General features: G+C 50.1%; 1 protein-coding gene across 2 annotated transcripts; it reads left to right on the top strand.

Moving 5' to 3' along the window:
* Positions 1–3,932: 3,932 nt before the first annotated feature.
* Positions 3,933–18,762, top strand: TRPV6 (transient receptor potential cation channel subfamily V member 6). 2 transcript variants are annotated; one of them, XM_014845208.3, is made up of 15 exons: positions 3,933–4,357; positions 11,818–11,915; positions 12,061–12,183; positions 12,597–12,734; positions 12,998–13,096; positions 13,239–13,414; positions 13,901–14,047; positions 14,128–14,340; positions 14,679–14,765; positions 14,864–14,940; positions 15,191–15,356; positions 15,734–15,800; positions 16,176–16,444; positions 17,510–17,616; positions 17,972–18,762. In XM_014845208.3, exons 1-15 carry the CDS (start codon positions 4,230–4,232, stop codon positions 18,288–18,290), a joined length of 2,214 nt encoding a protein of 737 aa, XP_014700694.3. In that variant the 5' UTR covers positions 3,933–4,229; the 3' UTR covers positions 18,291–18,762. The 2 variants fall into 2 exon arrangements, with proteins under 2 accessions (XP_014700694.3, XP_044626433.2); XM_044770498.2 differs by lacking the exon at positions 13,901–14,047 and having other exon boundaries at positions 4,086–4,357.
* The last annotated feature ends 6 nt before the right edge of the window (positions 18,763–18,768 follow it).

Genomic DNA, 18,768 nt, shown 5'->3' with positions numbered 1-18,768 from the left:
AGAAGGTTTGAGTTGAAAAGGACTTTAGAGGGCTTCTAGCACAAACTGCCACCTAGGTAGCCACAGATCCAGCACTAGAGCCCAGCTCACCTGGCTCCCAGGCAGACATTTTAGCAGTACACCAACCTGCTTGACCCCTGGGCGGTACTTATGACATGTGTGTATGTGTGTGTGTTTACCTGCTGATCAGTCATCTACTCCTTGAACAGCCTCATGGGCGGGCAAACAAGGGCTTGTGAACTCAGTGACTGGAACAAACTCCAAGCTGAGGGAGCGGCGATTTAGACCTTGTTGCTCTGTGCCGGCTCCATCCTTCCAGCCCCTTGGCCTGCCTAGTCAACCCTGCTCATGACAACAGAGCTAAAGAGATACCCTCCCAGAGGGCTTAGGGAGCAGGGATGGGGTGATGCACTTAGCAACAAGGAGAAAAACAAAGGGGTAGAGAGCAAGAGAAAGAAGAAAAAGAAAGCTAGGGTTCACAAAGAAACCAGAGTCGTGGTCAGATACACACACACCCCATATCATACACCACAACCACACACACAGGATACACCACACACCACATCCCCCATATACCACACACACACGCCTCACATACACACATGCACACAAGCCCCACACACACCAGCATAGAGACTAAGACCAAGGGAGCAGATACAACGTCAGAGAGACAGAGCCAGGGAGGGAGGAGAAACAGAGGGAAATAGAGAGACAGAGAGTAAACAAAAGAGGCACAAAACCAGAAGAAAAATACTTATACATAATTTTTTGCCCTAAAGCAGCAGTTCTCAATGGAGAGTGATTTTACCTGTCAGGGGACAACAGGTAATGTCAAAAGACATCTTTGGTTGTCACAACTGAGCAGAGGGGGAACACTACTGTCACCCAGTGAGGGGTGGCTAACCATCTGACAATGCGTAGGACAGCCCCACACTGAAGAATTATTTATTTCAAAATATCAATGGTGCCCAGGTTGAGAAACTGTGCCCGAAATGCAGAAATCAGCATCAAGCAGCTCCCCCACCCCCAATCAGGGCTGGGCCCCAGTCCTACACATACTGACACATGCACACACACATCACCTCCCTGACCACCTCCAACCCCTGCCAATGTGGCCCCCAGAGGAGGCCAGTCATACTCGTGTTGACAAACTAGTGGTCCTGGCCCCACCGTTGAATTCTGAGAACGTAACTTTTGCTTGGAGTTCAAGCTCAGCCTGAGGCAGGAAGAACTGGCTAGACGCCTTCTGCGCATTCTCGGCCTGTTCCAGACGCAGTCCAGCTTGATCCTCTAGTCCTTCCTTCCCCATGGGCTCTGACCCCTTCAGTCCTCCCAAGGGTATATCAGAGACTGACCACCATGAGGTGAGGGGCAGACTGGATGTCAGCCATTCCAAGTCCATATGCTTGTCATTACAGATGGGACCATTGGGAGGGACAATGACTTGCCTAGAGTCATAAAAGTCTTCTTAAATTTGGATTCTGGGCAAGGGGAGAGGGTATGATGCTCCCACTATGTGAGGCTGGTAACTGTGACCATCCTCCTATGAGTTCCAATCTCCGTCTTGCTCCCTCACCCCCTGCACCTACAGCCTCCCATATTTGGATGCTCGAGTCCTGGATTCTGGGTTGCAGAACCAACCGAGTCCTTCCATCTCAGGAAGTGCTGCCCCAGCACTGAATAGCACAGGCCTTGGAGCGGGCCAGGGAGCCATGCAACACTCCTCAAGAGAGGAGGAGCACCAGGGCATCCTTCCTGTCCCCTTGGAGCCAGCAATCCTGGAGAGGTATAGGGAGTGTGGCTTTAAGATGTGAGAGAACCCATGTGGGTAGTGTCACCCACCCCCTGGCCCACCTTCCCTCACGTCCAAGCACGTGATGTTGAGTTCAAGAACTGAGAGGGCACTGTCGGCAGAAGCTTGTATCCAGCACACTGCCTCCTTCCCTCCCAGCCCTCCCTGCCCATTTTGAATCTCAATTTCCCATCTGTCATGGTGACCCATGCAAAGTCAGCACTAGGTGGAGGAAGCCAAGGAAGGAAAGGAAAGTTGGGAATGACAGAGTCCTCCTGTAGCCTCCCTCCCTACGTGGCAAATACCTCATCGGCTAATCTCCTCCCCAACCAGGCACTGAAATGGGGTCTTTGCCTGGAACCCAATAGGACAGAGAAAGTGGGTGGGTCAGCAGACAGAAAAACAGTGGCTTAATGGGCACAAAGGTCCTGGGTTCAAGGTTTGGGTTCCAGAAGCTTCTCCCCACCCAGCTCGCACCCACTGACCCCTGGGTGGGTGGGGAAGGCAGCTAATCGAACTGCACTGTTTACTCAGGGTGCTATAGCCTGGCCTTGGGCCCAAGAATAGGAACAGAATCGCTGCTTTCCCTTTAGGTTTGAGGGTGGGCCTCCTACACCCACCCACAGAGACACCCCACCCCTGGACCTACCTTTCCCTCTCCCCTACATACACATGCACATAGGTACACACACGCATATACCACACACACATGTATCCATATGCACATGCCACACATTACGCACATGCACAAACCACACACACAAACACACAGACACTCTCCTCGCTGTGGCCTCCAGCTCTCTGAATCAGAGACAGGTAGTGGAAAACAGACTCTGAAGCTAGGGAGTGACACACACACACCTGTGACTCTAAATGCCCAGACACCCATGCCCCAGGCCATCTGGTCCCTGGCTTGCCCTGGGACTTTACATAAGCTGGGGTCTCAGTTTCTTTCCAAGGAGAAGGTTGAACTAAAAGATGTTCATGATGGCTCCCAGTTTGCTCATGTCAGAGTTCTACGCGGTGGGACTAGGATGGGCTGTGCTTTCTGTCATCATTCTTCAATGTCTGCACAAGTGCCTTCACCTCTCTAGAACTTTCTTTACCAGTTGGAATGAAGGGGTGTGGTAGGGCAGAAAGACGGTGGGCTGTGGCATTAGGGGAGTGGCTCTGAATCCAGTCTGTCTCTAACTGACTATAGGACTTGGGGTGATTTACTTTACCACTTTGAGCTTTGGGGTTTTATTTCTTTTCCATCAGTAAAATGCGGATAATCATACCTACCTCGAAGGTTTGTGTGAGTTACATGGGAACACTCCACCAAGGGCCCAGTAAGCAGCAGCGGGCAAGTCAATGATGCCTCCACGGGAGGATGCCAGGGAAAATATTCACAATATTTGGGAAATATTTATACTAAAAAAAGTCTTCATTGTTTATCTGAAATTCAAACTGAACTGGGCAGATATGTTGTGTTGGGGGGGGGGGCGTCTCTCCAGATCCATAGTAGGGGGCTGTGAACTCTGTCCACGGGGCCAAATCCTGCCCGCAGCTCCCTTTTGTGCCCTAGCCCATGAGATAAGAATGGACTTTACATCTTTAAAGGGCTGTGAAAAAAACCCCAACCAAACAAAGAAGACTATGTGTCAGATACTGTATACCTGTATGTGGCTTGCAAAGCCTAAAATATTTACACTTACTATCTGGCCCTTTACAGAAAGAGTTTGCTGACCCATAGTTGGTGAGGAGACTAAGAGTTTTCAGTATTTATACACTTATTCTGGGTCAGGCAAGAGATTAAAGTGGATGAGTCAAGAAAAGCTCAGGAGGGGGAGGCACAAAACAAGGAGGGGGAGGAGGATAGAAAGGTCCTGTGAGAACGGTGAGCCCTCAATCCCCAGTGGCCTGCTGACTCCTCCCCCTCCTCCCTCACTGCCTGGAGTCTCTTAGCCTCCTCTGACCTGTCCAGGCCTTTCTATAAAAGGTCACCGAGTGTTCCAAAGTCCAAGGGAGGACTCTCCAGGCTCTCTGAAGACCTCTCCTCTGTGGACTCGCCTGGGGGCAGGGAGAGAGACTCAGGTGGAGAAGGAGTTAGGAAAGTCCCAGATGGCAGGCTGTCTGTCTCTTTAAATCTCAGGTAATTTGGGAGGAGGGAGGGAGTGTCTGCAAGGCTCGCCCTCACTCCCAGGAGGAGCTCCTGACAGAGGAGCCTGGCGGAGGGAGTCCCGCTTCTGCCAAGCACAACAAACTTGGAGCTCTCCCCAGTCTGGCTGGTGTGCCTCAGGGAGACTCCTGCCAGGACCAGGGAGGTAGGAGACGGAGGGACCTCTACCGGGAGAGAGCAGGCCAGCTCCGGAGGGGGGCCCATGTGGCCCCAAGGCTGAGTCCTGTCAGGGTCTGGGCTTGGCCTCAGCCCTCCAAGGAGCCGGCCCTACACTCCATGGGTTTGCCGTTCCCCAAGGAAAAGGGGCTCATTCTCTGCCTGTGGAGAAAGTTCTGTAGATGGTTCCAGAGACAGGAGTCCTGGGCTCAGAGCCAAGATGAGCAGTACCTGCTGCAGCAGAAGAGGTAAGCCTCAATCTGCTCCTCACCCCTCCTCTCCCTCTGCCTCCCTCTTTCCCCCTCTCCATCTTTTGGCACCTTTGTCTGGACAGACTGCCCTTCCAATCCTGGCTCCTCTGGAGCATTTTGTCTCAAGAGTCTTGGTCTGTGGGGCTAGCGCCCCAGAATGCCAGGTGGAAGCGGTGGGGGCTGGCATGGACACAGGTGTTCACCATCTTTAAGATCCAATTAAATTATGCAAGCCTCTTCTGAGTACTTCCCTAAAGGCCAAGCACCTTTCTGGGCCTTGACAGGATTGTGGTATCATTGAACCTCTACCACAGAGGTGCTGGCGGGTCGAGACAATGCCTTATATGTCTCTACTCCCTGCCCCTGGAACAATCTCTCTGGCAGAAATACATAGCACATGTATGTATGTATGTGGGAATGAATGAATGAATGATTGAATGAACGGAGCAGAGGGGAACTGTAGACACTGGTAACCAGCACAAAATAAGACAAACTGTGGTAATGGTCAGCATTCCTCTGCATTTATCACATCAGCCATTGACCAAGGCCTGAATGCCGGACACTGCAGATGGGGTGCTATGAAGATGAACAAAGCTGGGACCCCCCCAGAATTTATTACTGTCTATTGTGTGGAGAGGGGCATGCATGACTGGCCAAAATGCCAGATGTGCTTATGACCAATGCTCATCCATTCTCTCATCCAGGTTGAGGAATTTAAGAGGTTCTAGAGTTGGAGCCCTAAGGAAATCTCACTGGTTGCTTCTAGCCCCCTGAAAACTTCCCTGAACTCATTTGATGTCCCCCCACCCTGCTAGCAGCTTAGAGTTGAGAGCTGGGGAGGAGGGGAGATGGCAAAGCTTCAGGCCATTCCTGTGTGTGGTTTTTTCTCCAAAGTCTCTGTGGCGGTGGCACGCTAGAAGGATGTCCTCCTATTGAGGCTTTCCCTGGCCCCTAAGAAGGCAGATAATAGGCTGTTCATAGGGGAAAGCCCAAAGGTTTTGTGTCTGAGGTTCTTCCTCCACCTCCAAGATTAGGGGCCTGCTAGAGCCGGACAAGGAGGTTAGAGGCTGCCTGGAGCCCCTGGGGTTTTTCTTCTTCTGCTCAAGGATTCTGGACTGGGGATGCGTTCATTTTTTGAGTTTTGGCTTCCTGTCTCTCTCATCAGCCACCCACCTCTCTCCTCCCCAGGCTGGGAGAGTGGGGGCTGAGTACATGTTTGGCTGATGACATCTTGAGGCAACAGAATGGCACTGTTGTTGTAGAAGAGGTCATCACTGGTTCCACTCACCCCTTCCCACTCAGGACCCTGGGGCTGGGGGAGCCAGGCACAGAGAACAGAAAGGCCTAGGGCTTGGAAGGGGTGGCAGAGGTTCCCTGTGTGACGTGAGGCAGAGACAGAGTGAAAGACAGTCTGGCTGGGAGTGGGCTGCTTCCACTTGTTTTTTCTGACCCTATTTTTCCTTAAGACCAATTGGTGCTTCTCTTCTTATACCTTGGGCTAAGAAAGCCTGATGTCACCACTTTGAGGTGTTCCCCCTACGTTCCTGATATCCCCACCTTACTCTACAGTTTCTTGGCTCTCTTCTTACTAGATGCCAGGAGCCTAGAGTACTGATTCCCCTCTGAATGAGTACACCCTAGAAGGACACTGAAAGTGCTGGGAAAGGGAGTGTCCTCGGCTGTGCAGTGAACCAGGCTACGGGAAGTCTTGTGGGCAACTAGATAAATATGAGATAACCACGTAAGCGAGGACAATGTGCCAGGTGAGGAGGTGAACTGATGGACGAAAGCAGCCAACAATGTTACCGGCGCCTCTTTATCTCATATAATACCCAAACCAGCCTTGGGAGGTAGAGCCTGTTATCCCCCTGTGAAGGAGACAGGCCCAGAATGAGCAAGTGGTGAAGTCAGGATTTGTGACAAGAGCTTAGAGGGGGACTATGAGTGGGGTTGAGAGGATTCCAGGAGGTGGAGCATGGTCCAATGAAAAGGGAAGGTTTTATGGCCTCTCAGGATGATTGAGAACCCAACGTTCCTCTCTGTCTGGTAGACTTGTCTTGGGTCTCAGTCACGCTGCCCCCTCTGCTTAAATTCACATCATTAGGATCCAAGCTGAACTCTTACTTTTCTCCCATTTCTTCTGCATCCTCTCTCCCGGGGCCTTGAATTGTCTTATTTCCTGAGACCCAATATACTAAACATTTATTGAGCATAAAGTTCTATGCTAGGTTTGCAGAAAATTAACATGACACATTCCCTGCTCTCAAGGAGCTCACATTCTCATCGGTAACACGCACTGATATGCATCTACTTGGGTTAAAAGTGAGTTTGATGAGTGTCCTAAGAAGGATGTAAACAAGTGTTGTGGGAGCATAGAGGAAGATAGCGTAGTATCTGATTTCAGCTGGTGTGGGGTAGGCTGGGCAGCTTCCAGAGGCTGCCAACAGACCCTCAAACCTGACCATCTTGCTGGCACGTCCTCCTTTCTACTAGTTGGCCGGGGAAGCAGGGAACCCTGGAGGCTCTCCTCTGTTTAGACAGATATCTGTGTAAATACATGTGAACTGACTTGTCTGTGGAAAGTAAGCTCTGGGACTCTCCATCCAGCATAGTAGGACTCCTTGCCTCAGTAAATACACACGCACACATGCGTACTTGCAGGCACAGGTGACGGAGTTGTGGCAGTTAGAAAGGAGGCCCGACTCCAAGTCTGGAAATAGCCACTTTCCCTGGAGCTTTGGCTTCCTCATCCCATTGCCAAGAACCTGAGCTGGAGGGAGGTGGCCAAGATGTGGCCGGTGCATGCCTCTTCCCCGCACATGACTGCTCTTTCTTTCATCTATGGTCACTGCTCCAGGCTGGCCGAGAAAAATCAAGAAAAGCCGTAAAACTAGAAGAACCACATAATTTAGTGGTGAGAGCCTGAGTCTAGGTTCTTGGCCAAGCATTCTGCCTTTAACTCTGTGATATTCTGGCAATGATTTGGCTATGCTGCCTCAGTTTCCTTTTCTGGAAAATGAGAGACTGATTCAGCCTGTGTTACAGGGCTGTAAGGAACAAAGGTGGCAATAGTGAGGTGCTGCTTTGGACGCTGAAAAGCACATTTAACAAATGGGACTATTGTGATGAAAAGTGTTAGAGGGGTTGTGCGCTTGCTCCTATCAGAACTGTATCCACCCTGGAAACCCATACTCTGAGCTACATATTGCGTGCGCCCTCCTTTCCCAGTTGGCATACTCATCTGAGACGTGCTTGTGGGACCCATGCGTGTGGATACAGCCCCCTGCACCTCTTGTAACCCCTCTTCAACCCTGGTTAACACAGATAACAGGGACAGAGAAATGGCCAGTGGGAAACTAGTTGAACTCTGCCTCTGACTTGTTTGGACAAGTCGCTTCAGGACTCCAGGCCACTTTCTCCATCTGTTACAGTGAACAGACTAGATGAATTTTCTAGAGACTTTCTTGCTCTAAAATTCTGATTTGAATTTTCCTGCAGGCACTCTTGGTCCTGTCTTGTTTCCCCAGCAACTAAATACAAAACTTCACTTGTGCACACTGCACACCTAAGTGTGTGCACACACAGTCCTATACACATCTGCAAGAATGGAGGAGGGGAGGACAGGGTGGCGGGAACAGAGGGAGGGATGTGGGAGATCCCCACTTGATGGCCCAGAGGGAACCCTGAGGGGTAAACCAAGTATGTGTTTATTCTGCAAAATATGTGCTAGGGTTTAGGCCAGGAATCCTAGAGTGGGTTTTCCACCAGTCTAATATTGAACCAGACCGTTCAATTTTATAATTAATTGTCCATCAAAACAAAACATTCTAAATCCTGAAAACACCTTTCATATTGTTATAATTTCAGATTTGCTCTATAATTTCTTTTGTCTACTTAATCACTGGGTGCTTAAAAGGCTTCACCTTTTTACCTCTCTTTTAGTTAAGTACCTAATTGTAAGAAAACATGTATAGCGGATTTCTCATTCTTTTTAATGTGAAGAAATCCATTTTTAAAAAATGGATTATCGGGGCTGGCCGTGTGGCTGAGTGGTTAAGTTCGTGTGCTCCTCTTTGGTGGCCCAGGGTTTCATCTGTTTGGATCCTGGGCGCGGACCTAGCACCGCTCATCAAGCCATGCTGAGGTGGCGTCCCACATAGCAGACTAGAAGGACCTACAACTAGAATATGCAACTATGTACTGGGAGGCTTTGGGGAGAAGAAGAAAAAGAAAAAGAAAAAAAAAGATTGGCAACAGATGTTAGCTCAGGGCCAATCTTTTTTTTAAAAAAAAGGATTATGAATAATTGTACTTCTAAGTCAGAATTCGTCTACCTTGGCACTACGGACACATTGGGCAAGAAAATTCTTCGTTACAGGACGCTGCCCTGTATAAGATGCTTAATGGCATCCTTGCCTTCTACCCACTAGATGCCAGTAGCACCTCCTCCCCTAGTCCTGACAACCAAAAATGTCTCCAGATATCACCAAATTCCTTGGGGAGGGGGCAAGCGCTCACTCCTGGTGGAGAACCACTGCTCCAAAGCACTGTAAATAAGAGTTTCTGGTAGTAATGTGAACTATTCTATCAAATAAAGTGAAATTTTCCCCTGGAAGGGAGTGAGTATAATTTAACCATTCAAACTGGAAGATATTTTATCAGGATCTCCCCCTCTTCCTGCACTAAGGAGGAGTATAGCAAAGACCAGATTTAAACTTCTGTGCTGGGTTGTTGTGGAAGAAACTATTTGTGCCTCAGGCACAAGAATCTTTGGATAGGTCTCCTCTTATGCCCTTTCAATGGGGCCCAAGGGCAGTCAGGTGTTTTGAGGGGTCTGCCTTACTGCCAAGAACTGTGAGCAAGGGCTTTCTCTGCTGTCCCCTTGTGGCCCTATGATTCTATTGCAAGTGATGGCTTTGATTTATGACCTGATCCCCTCAGAACCATGCATATACTGCGTTCCTTTTTGCTGGATTCTGGAGTTTGCTACCAGAGGAGGCCACTTCTCTACAAACCTTGCTGGGTTGGGTCATAAGCTGGTTTTTGTGCAGAGTGTGGTCTGAATGGGGTTGCCAGATAAAATAGAAGATACTGAGTTAAATTTGAATTTCAAATAAACAATGAATAAGTGGTTAGTATAAGTATGTCCCAAATATTGCATGAGACATACTTATATAGTGAGCATACCTACAGTCTAGACAGAAGCTGAATTATAAGGTTGTACACCTGAAACTTATATGTTATAAATCAAAGTGACGTCAAATAACAAAAGGAAAAAAAGTGCTTTATTAAAAAAATTATTTGTTGTATATTTAAAATTCAAATCTAACTGAGCATCTTGTATTTTTATTTGGTAAATCTGGCAAGCCCAGGCTGGACAGTGGCTCCTTGTGCTTCCCAAGCCCACTGGGGCAGTCAGCAGAGGCAAGAAAAGAAACACATAGGAATGGAGGTTTGTGGAGGACATTTACGGACTTCAGAGATGTGTAGGGACCAAAAGGAATATCTTTGAGCCTGCCACTGACTAACCTCCCCACTTATATCTTAGGGAGTGGTGAGATATGACAAATCTGGAACTTGGGTAATGACCCCCCTTGGATCCACTAACCTGCCATACATTTAGTCAAAATGGGGCACAAAACTAGAAGCTAATTGGAGAAGAGCTGGGAAAGGATGCAAAGATAAGAAAGTTGTTGCTCTCTGTCAGTAGGATAGAGTAGGGTTTTGGGCAAATGGTCAGAAAGGTGGTGGTGAAGAGGATGTAGAAAACTTGTTTGGCGGCTGCCTTTGTGTACCAAGCATACTATTTTTTACGTAGATGATATATTTGCCTAAGGTTGGCTTAGGAAGTGGCCAGTGGGGATAATAAGTAAAGCCAAACTACCTTCTGGCTCTGCTATAGATTTATCTGTTCCACAGATAGTGGTGGGTGTTTACCAGAGGCTGGGCACATCCCTAGGCATCCGGAGCAAAGTCTATACAATGAAGGGTGGGTGGGGAGCTGGATTCCAGTGGAAGGAGAGTTTTTGCAGTGCAGGCATCAGGAGAGTGGTGTGCTGTGGGGAGGTGAGGCGGAAATGCTGGGTGTAAGGAGTGAGTGGGGGGAGGAGAGCATGGAAAAGTAGTTGCACAAAGACTGTAAAGGACCTCTGGGTTCCTTCTCCTTGAGCATTTCAGGACCCATCAGACTTTTGTAAGCTGTGATTACACTTGCCATCTAGAAAGAGCATCTTGGCAGCATCAAGAAGGATGGATTCGGGTGTCGGGAAACTAATTAGGAGGATATTTTGCTAATCTTGGGCTGGAGAGTGAGGACATGAATTAATGAGAGTCAGTAGGGACGAGGAGGTGGGGACTGAATGGAGAGAGAATTTTAGATGTTGAACTGGCAGGGCCTGGTGGTTGCCTAGGTGGCATAGGAGGGGCTGGAGCCAACTCTTATGGAGACGTGCGTCTCCTGCTCATTCCTCCTCTCCTGATCTGCCCCCTACCCCGACACTTGGAGTTGATTTCCTGCCACTGCCAGTGTTTCATTGTGTGAGCTTCTGTCTGTGTCTTTTTATATGCCACATATTTGGCCATCTATGTGTTACCTCATTTGCTTCCATTGAAAGGCCAAATGGCTCTAGGCCAAGAGAGAAAATTCAGTAAAAGGGGCCTATGTATCTTAGTTGGAGTAAGTTTTGACTTAAAAAACGTTTTTAGTTCATTGTAGGAATAAAACTCAAGAGGGGATTTGGAGACCAAATCATCAGAGAAGATGAACTTTTCCTGAGACAAGTGAGCAGCAGATAGGAAGTAGGAAGAGACAATAATCTGACTTAAGAGCGAGAAGAAAAAAGAATCCACTGTTGCTTTTTGATTGAGCCCTGAAGATGCTGTTGTAGAGAGGAGAGTGCCAGGATCAAGGGGCTTTGCTGAAAAGGTCTAGAAAGAAGGGCATCGTGCAACAGGAGAAAATCTGCTAGCCTCTACATGTTGACTTCCTCCACAAATATGAAGCAGGAATTCCCTGTATCCCTAGTCCACGAAAACAAGGCTTATCTTGAAGGGTAATCTCAGGGCACTTAGTGAAGCTAAAACAGGGTTGCTCCAGAAGTCAATGGGTCAGGTCAACAAGCGTTTAAGTAAAACTCCTCTCCTCCATACCTAATATGCACAGATAACACATTCACAACATTCTGGCCCCAGCACCCAGGGGATAGGAACTGAGTCACTGAGGCTCCCCCATTCAAGCCAAAAGGGGAAAAGTTGGTTTGGGTTAACTAACTGATCATGCAAAAAGAGATAAGGCAACCCCTTTTACCCTAATAGCCTCACTTCTCTGCATCAGGGACCTTGGGGTTCATTACCACTGAGGTACACACATTTGTGTAAGATGGACCAAAGTCATTGCTGCTTGCTCCACAATTGGGCATACTCACTATTGCCACCTTTCTGATCCCATTCCCTTGTAGGATCTGGGAGTACCCTCTCCTTCTAGCTGCCAAAGAGAATGATGTAAAGGCTCTCAACAAGCTGCTCAAGAATGGGGCCTGTGAGGTGCTCCAGAGAGGTAAGGAGCAGAGCCCTCAGCATGGCTCTCCTCCTGGATCAACCCAGTATAGCCCAGGACCTTCTGCTGTGGGCCCCTGAATCTCTATTGTCCCCATTGCCCTGCCCAATAGAAGCCATATGACTCTCCTTTCTGTCAATGCCAGGAGCCATGGGGGAGACAGCACTGCACATAGCTGCTCTCTCTGACAACTTGGAGGCGGCCTTGGTGCTGATGGAGGCTGCCCCGGAACTTGTCTTTGAGCCCATGACATCTGAGCTCTTTGAGGGTGAGGAGGCAAGGGACCCAGGATGGAGGGAAGGGGTGATCTGTTGGATATTTCAGGTCAGTCTCTGTAGTGGATTATTTGGGGACACCAAGGAGGGGATCTGAGCCCTCTACTCCTTATTCCCCTCTGCAACTCCCTTCTTCCTTATCGTCCTCACTGCACAACATCAGAGCACCCAACCTCTGAAATGGGAAGACCTAGAGAGTGGGAAGAGATGAGCAGCAGCTGGACCCCCTGGGAACCCTGCCAACCCCAGGGCTCCCCATCGTCCCCCACCCTCCCCCACCCCAGGGCTCTCCATCCTCCTCCAACCCCAGCCTGCTCTGGTGAAGAGGACCAGGTATAGATATGGGAAGGACCCCCTGCAGCATCCTGAGGACAGACCCCCTGACTGAGGACTCTTTCTGGGCCAGGTCAAACTGCATTGCATATAGCCATTATGAATCAGAATGTGAACTTGGTGAGAGCCCTGCTTGCCCACGGGGCCAGTGTTTCTGCCAGAGCTACAGGCACAGCTTTCCACCGCAGCCCCCATAACCGTATCTACTTTGGTGAGAGCCATGGCCACGGCTGGCATGAAGGGGAGGTGGAGAGGTGGGCAGGAGTAGGGGGGGTGGGCTGAGGAGGGTTCCACCCTGGGGAAGCTGGGAGTGGTCAGCCCATTCCCTCCACTGCCCTTTGCACCATCCCTTCCTCTGGTTCTGCTGACAAATCTCCCCAAGCCCAGAGGTGAGATGAGGGGAAGGAGGCAGTCACTTGGGGAGACTGCCCATCCCATCAGACACTCCTGCCATGGAGCCCTCTGTGTCCCCAGGGGAGCACCCTTTGTCCTTTGCTGCCTGTGTGGGCAGTGAAGAGATTGTGAGGCTGCTTATTGAGCATGGAGCCGACATCCGGGCCCAGGACTCCCTAGGTAAGAGCTGGGGAGGACAGCTGGGGAGCTAGGGGTGTGAGGGGAGGGGCTGGGAGAGCCCTCAGGCCTACCCTGAGGGTGGGCACAGGGAACATCATGGACTTTGCTCCAGTGGTCTTGTGACACCAGTGTCCTCCCCCAGGAAACACAGTGTTGCACATCCTCATCCTCCAGCCCAACAAAACCTTTGCCTGCCAGATGTACAACCTGCTGCTGTCCTATGATGGGCGCGGGAACCACCTGCAGTCCCTGGACCTTGTGCCCAATCTCCAAGGTCTCACCCCCTTCAAGCTGGCCGGAGTGGAGGGCAACACTGTGGTGAGGGACACTCCCCAACCCCACATGTCTTTCTAAAGAACTTCATCCTTCACTTCTGGCCCTTTGAGGAAATAGATATGAACACTCATCTCTGATGCTCAGTCCTACTTACAGCTCAGATTGGAATTTCTTTCTCAGCCCCTGTCTCTCTTGTCCCATCCCATGTCTTGCCCACTTCCTCTCCCCTGAGGTGTTGGGTACTTATAGAGTCTAGATGCCACCCGAGGGGGGTAGTAATGCCCATGTCCACTCCCCTTTCAGCCTACAGAGCAGCAGCCCTCCAGCCTCTCCCCTCCTCTTCCTAAGCTCTAGACGGAGTTCCAGGGGAAGGAGAGGAATGTAGGAGGTCAGCATGAAGACGGTTTCTTCTGCCCAAAAGGCTATGGTCATTGAGTGAAGAGCAACCACCCTCCTGGACAAGCTTCCCACTCACACCGTGACCATCCCCTTTGCTTGCCCCTCCTCATGCATCTCCCCCCCTCTTAGATGTTCCAGCACCTGATGCAGAAGCGGAAGCATATCCAGTGGACATGTGGGCCGCTGACCTCCACTATCTATGACATCACGGAGATTGACTCCTCGGGGGATGAGCAATCTCTGCTGGAACTTATTGTTACCACCAAGAAGCGGGAGGTATGGGGTCTTCAGGTTAGAGAGTAGCTGGGGAGAGAAGTCAGGATCTCTGAGCTGCTTGCTCTATTCTTTCTGCACAGGCTCGCCAGATCCTGGACCAGACGCCGGTGAAGGAGCTGGTGAGCCTCAAGTGGAAAAGATATGGGCAGCCATACTTCTGCATGCTGGGTGCCATTTACCTGCTGTACATGATCTGCTTCACCATGTGCTGCATCTACCGCCCCCTCAAGCCCATCACCAGTAACTGCACTGGCGCCGAGGACATCATTATTCTACAGCAGAAGCTGCTCCAGGTGATACCCTAGTAGCAGCAGAGCTTTGGAGCAGGATTTGGGTCAACTTTCTGCCCTTTCTCTTCTATCCCTTTTCTGTCCTACAGCTCACATTTCTCCCCTCACTCAGGTCTCAAATACATAGGCACAAACTCAAACTATGTCCACACAGAAACACACATAGGCTCTAGGAAGAGAGCTTGAGATAACCAAATCTAACAAGTTAAAAAGAATCTGATGATGCTGGTGACCCTTACAAGGGACATTGACTTCTGGCCAGGGGCAGGCAGGGCAGATGCATGGAAGCCCTGAGTTCTCTGACCATGTTCCCCGCCCATCCCCCCCAACCCCCACCTTAGGAGGCCTACTTGACCCCTAAGGATGGCATCCGACTGGTGGGGGAGCTGGTGAGTGTCGTTGGAGCTGTGATCCTTCTGCTTGCAGAGGTGAGGTATGGACAGGATCCAGGGTGAGGCTGTTTGTCCCAGGGATCCAAACGAAGCCCGTCTATAAGCGCCTATGTTTCCTCCTGGCCTCTTTCCAGATTCCAGACATCTTGAGAGTGGGGTTCACTTGCTTCTTTGGACAGACCATCCTTGGAGGACCATTCCATGTCATCACGTGAGTCTCCTTCCTCTCATTCCCATCCCTTCCCTCCCTAGGATTCCATTTTCACTCTCTGGATTCCTGACCCCTGGAGAACTGTAACTCCAGAGGTCCCTCCCCAGTGACGTGTGTGTGACCCTGTGTACTGAACTTGCAAAGGCTGAATCTGAGTGTGTGGGTACTGTCTCAGTCACACTCTTGCTCTTGGGTCCCCAGGATAATCCCAGTCTCCCTCTCATCACCCCCCTCTCTGCTCTCTTTCCAGGATCACCTATTCCTGCATGGTGCTGGTGACCATGGTGATGCGGCTCACTAACACCGAAGGAGAGGCAGTGCCCATGTCCTTTGCCCTGGTACTGGGCTGGTGCAACGTCATGTACTTTGCCCGAGGATTCCAGATGCTGGGCCCCTTCACCATCATGATCCAGAAGGTCAGTGCCTCCCCCCATGCTTCCTAGATAAAGGTCCCAAAGCAGGACTACAAACATTTCTGTAAAGGGCCAGATAATAGATATCTCAGGTTTTGTGAGCCACATATTGTTGCATGTTCTTCTTTTTTTTCTTTCTTCTTTTTCTTTTCTTAAAATTTTTTAACAATCCTTTAAAAATGTTAAAACCGTTCTTGGTTCAAGGGCCATACCAAAACAGGCCAAGTAGATTTGGCCTGCAGGTCATAGTTTGTCAACCCTATCTTAGAGGTGTGCTCTGGACGAGTCTGGACTTCTCAGAGTTAGTCTGCTGGAGGCTGGAAGGGGGTAGTTGCTCAAGCGGCAGGGCTGGAGACGGTCTCCCTCCCTCCTCTCTCTAGATGATTTTTGGTGACCTGATGCGATTCTGCTGGCTGATGGCAGTGGTCATCCTGGGCTTTGCCTCAGGTAAGTCTTCTGTCCAGGATGGGGGGCCATGAGAAGGAGAGGAGAGACATCCAGAGAGCACAGAATGCCTCTGATAAACTTGGGGAAACAAGGGAGGCAAGGCAGAGGTAAGAGGTGCTATAGTGTCTGAAGATGGGACATCCCTCACAGGTGAGGGAAAGCTGGGAGTGTTAGGAAGAGGTGTCTCTTGGGATCAGGAGGACGAGCCATATGGAAAATAAGAGAACGTAAAAACCCAAAGTATGGAGTGATGGAGGGCTGAGATGGTGATACTAGAGATGGGGGAAACAGTACTGAAATGGGCAGCAAACAGCTGGCTGTGATCCAGTCACATGCATGGTTGCCATGGTAACGCTCACCCCCTTGGGTGGGCAGCCTTCTATATCATCTTCCAGACAGAGTCCCCCAAAGAGCTGGGCCATTTCCACGATTACCCCATGGCACTGTTCAGCACCTTTGAGCTCTTCCTCACCGTCATCGATGGCCCTGCCAACTATGACGTGAATCTGCCCTTCATGTACAGCCTCACCTATGCTGCCTTTGCCATCATCGCCACGCTGCTCATGCTCAACCTCCTTATCGCCATGATGGGTGACACTCACTGGAGGGTGGCCCATGAGCGGGATGAGCTCTGGAGGGCCCAGGTGAGCCCTCTGGTGGCTGGGAGGGTTAGCGCAAGTCACTCCCTCTCTGCCAAGGAACTGGCAGAGCTCAGAGAGAAGCAGGATATTTTGACCCCAAATATGTTTGGACGGTTATTAGATAGTACACAAAGTAATGGAAAGTGTACAGAAGAATTGGATTGGCAATACAACCGAGCAATATTGGAATAGCTGAAAAAAATACTTGACAGTTTTCTCAAAAGCTAAAACCTCAGTCTTTTCCAGAATAATCAACAAGAAATAAAGTTAATAGTGGCCAAAAGGGCACTCAGTAAGTTTTGCTACTGGATAAAAACTGGTGTATCACATCTTGGAAATATTTAAGTCTGCAAAATTCGACCCAGAAAAATTGAACATGTTAAAAATGCCACAAAAACTCCCTATAATAGCAGAAGCTATCTTCAGTCAGATCATCATCATCATGGGGACAAAAGACCATTAAACAAATCAAATCATCATTTAAAAATACACTTACAAAATAATTTATCTCAACAAAAATAATTTCAGCAAAATGGAAATCCTGAAAATTGGATGGCATTTAACTGTGCTGTATAGAAAATGGAGTTAAAACCCTAAAGTGGCTAAATGGGGTTTGCTCAGGAAGATATTTTTCCATGCAAATGTATTGATATTAGATTTCTCAGTGGGACTTTGCATTTATAAATGAGCTTTACGTCTGTAGGGTCAAAATACCCTGTAGCCCTGAGGCCCCCTTTCTATTTGCTTTGCTCTCTTTCCTGTCACCTTGGAGTGAGGTCTCAACCTCCTGCAGGACCAGCCTGGCATTGGCATGGATGTCAGGTCACTGGCCGGAGAATTCTGGGGCTCATGTCCCGTCGACTCTCTTCCACAGAAGTGGGTCCACAAAGCTGACACCACCATCCTCAGCTTAGGGCTGTTGTCTGTCACCTCTGGGAAACCATGAGCTCCTGAGATTCCTAGCTGTTGCTAAACTGTTGTCCCTCTGCCTGATGTTCTCTCTTGTCCTCTGCCCTTCTTCTCAGTCTGCACCCAGCTTCTGATGTCCCCTTTTGTCCTAACATGCAGGTCGTGGCCACCACAGTGATGCTGGAGCGGAAGATGCCTCGCTGCCTGTGGCCTCGGTCCGGGATCTGCGGGCGGGAGTATGGACTGGGGGACCGCTGGTTCCTGCGGTGAGTGACAGTGTGGGGCTGGGTTCCTCTGCGCAGACACCCTCCTGCTTCCAGAGGCCCTGTGTGGGTCTGTGCACTCCTGAGGCTCTATGCCTGCAGACTGAAGTTGCTGCTAAGGGAAGGGGCTCACTGGGTGCTTGGGCCCCTGAAAGTATGCACAGAGCCGCTAGGCCAGGAGGCGCAACTTCCCGAGAGGCCTGGCTTCTGAGAGGCTGGTGTCCAATGTGTGCACACCAGCCGCAGACAAGGAAAAAGGCCAATCATGGTGGGGATGGGGTATGGATAGGAGACAAACACTGGCCCGAGATCAGCACTTCTATCCTTGGCTGCCTCTCAAGTCATCCGTTCTTCACAGGGTGGAAGACAAACAGGATCTCAACCAGCAGCGACTCCGGCGCTATGCACAGATCTTCCACAACCTGGGCTCCGACGATGAGGTGGACAAGGAATCGGAGCTGGGCAAAGAATCGGAGCTGGACAAAGATGCTGAAAGACTGCAGCTGGGCCTCCCCTTCAGCCCCTACCTGTCCCTTGCTACCCCCTCGGTGTCTCGGAGTACCTCCCGTAGCAGCACCAACTGGGAGAGGCTTCGGCAGGGGACCCTAGGGAGAGAATTGAAGGGAGCGCTCAACAGGGGTTTGGAAGATGGGGAGGGCTGGGAATATCAGATCTGAGAGCTGCAGATGCCCTCATTTTCCTGGGAGCATCACAAACACGAAAACAAAACCCCAAATACTTAAAAGTCTAATCTCTCAGGTCAGAGGGGAAAGGAAAGTAGAATGCACTAGGAATGGGAATAACTGTGCCCACGTCTCCACTACTCCTTCAGCTCTGGGGCAAATGGCACTCAAGGAAGTGGCCCATGCCTCACCCCGAGCACAGGCTGAGTGCGAAAGCCAATGAAGCCCCGGCCTGTGCCCGCTCTTGGGCCTTACTGAAGTACTCTGCACTGTCGGAGCCAAGCACTTTAAGGACAGGCATCCAGTCTCCACCTCAGTGTCCGAGGGGGTGGGGAAAGCCCAGGCATTTGTGGGGAGGCTTGCGGAAAGTGTGTGAGCGAGGAAAGAGGTACCACTTTGAGGGTGGGGTGAAGCTGGCTGTGTCTTGCTAACTTCTACTTTCCAATAAAGTTGTTCCCTGCTCTGCTCCTCT

Source organism: Equus asinus, chromosome 1 (genome assembly GCF_041296235.1).
Source record: "Equus asinus isolate D_3611 breed Donkey chromosome 1, EquAss-T2T_v2, whole genome shotgun sequence".
NCBI lineage: Eukaryota > Metazoa > Chordata > Mammalia > Perissodactyla > Equidae > Equus > Equus asinus.
The sequence above is the reverse complement of the archived record's forward strand: the minus strand, read 5'-3'. Positions and strand labels throughout refer to the sequence as shown.

What these genes read in the sequence shown, in the direction of transcription:
- TRPV6 (XM_014845208.3), top strand. Translation starts at nt 4,230, where the DNA reads ATGGGTTTGCCGTTCCCCAAGGAAAAGGGGCTCATTCTCTGCCTGTGG. An exon ending in CCGGGCCCAGGACTCCCTAG is followed by an intron (nt 13,097 to 13,238) that starts GTAAGAGCTGGG and finishes GTCCTCCCCCAG; the next exon opens with GAAACACAGTGTTGCACATC. An exon ending in ATGAGCTCTGGAGGGCCCAG is followed by an intron (nt 16,445 to 17,509) that starts GTGAGCCCTCTG and finishes CCTAACATGCAG; the next exon opens with GTCGTGGCCACCACAGTGAT.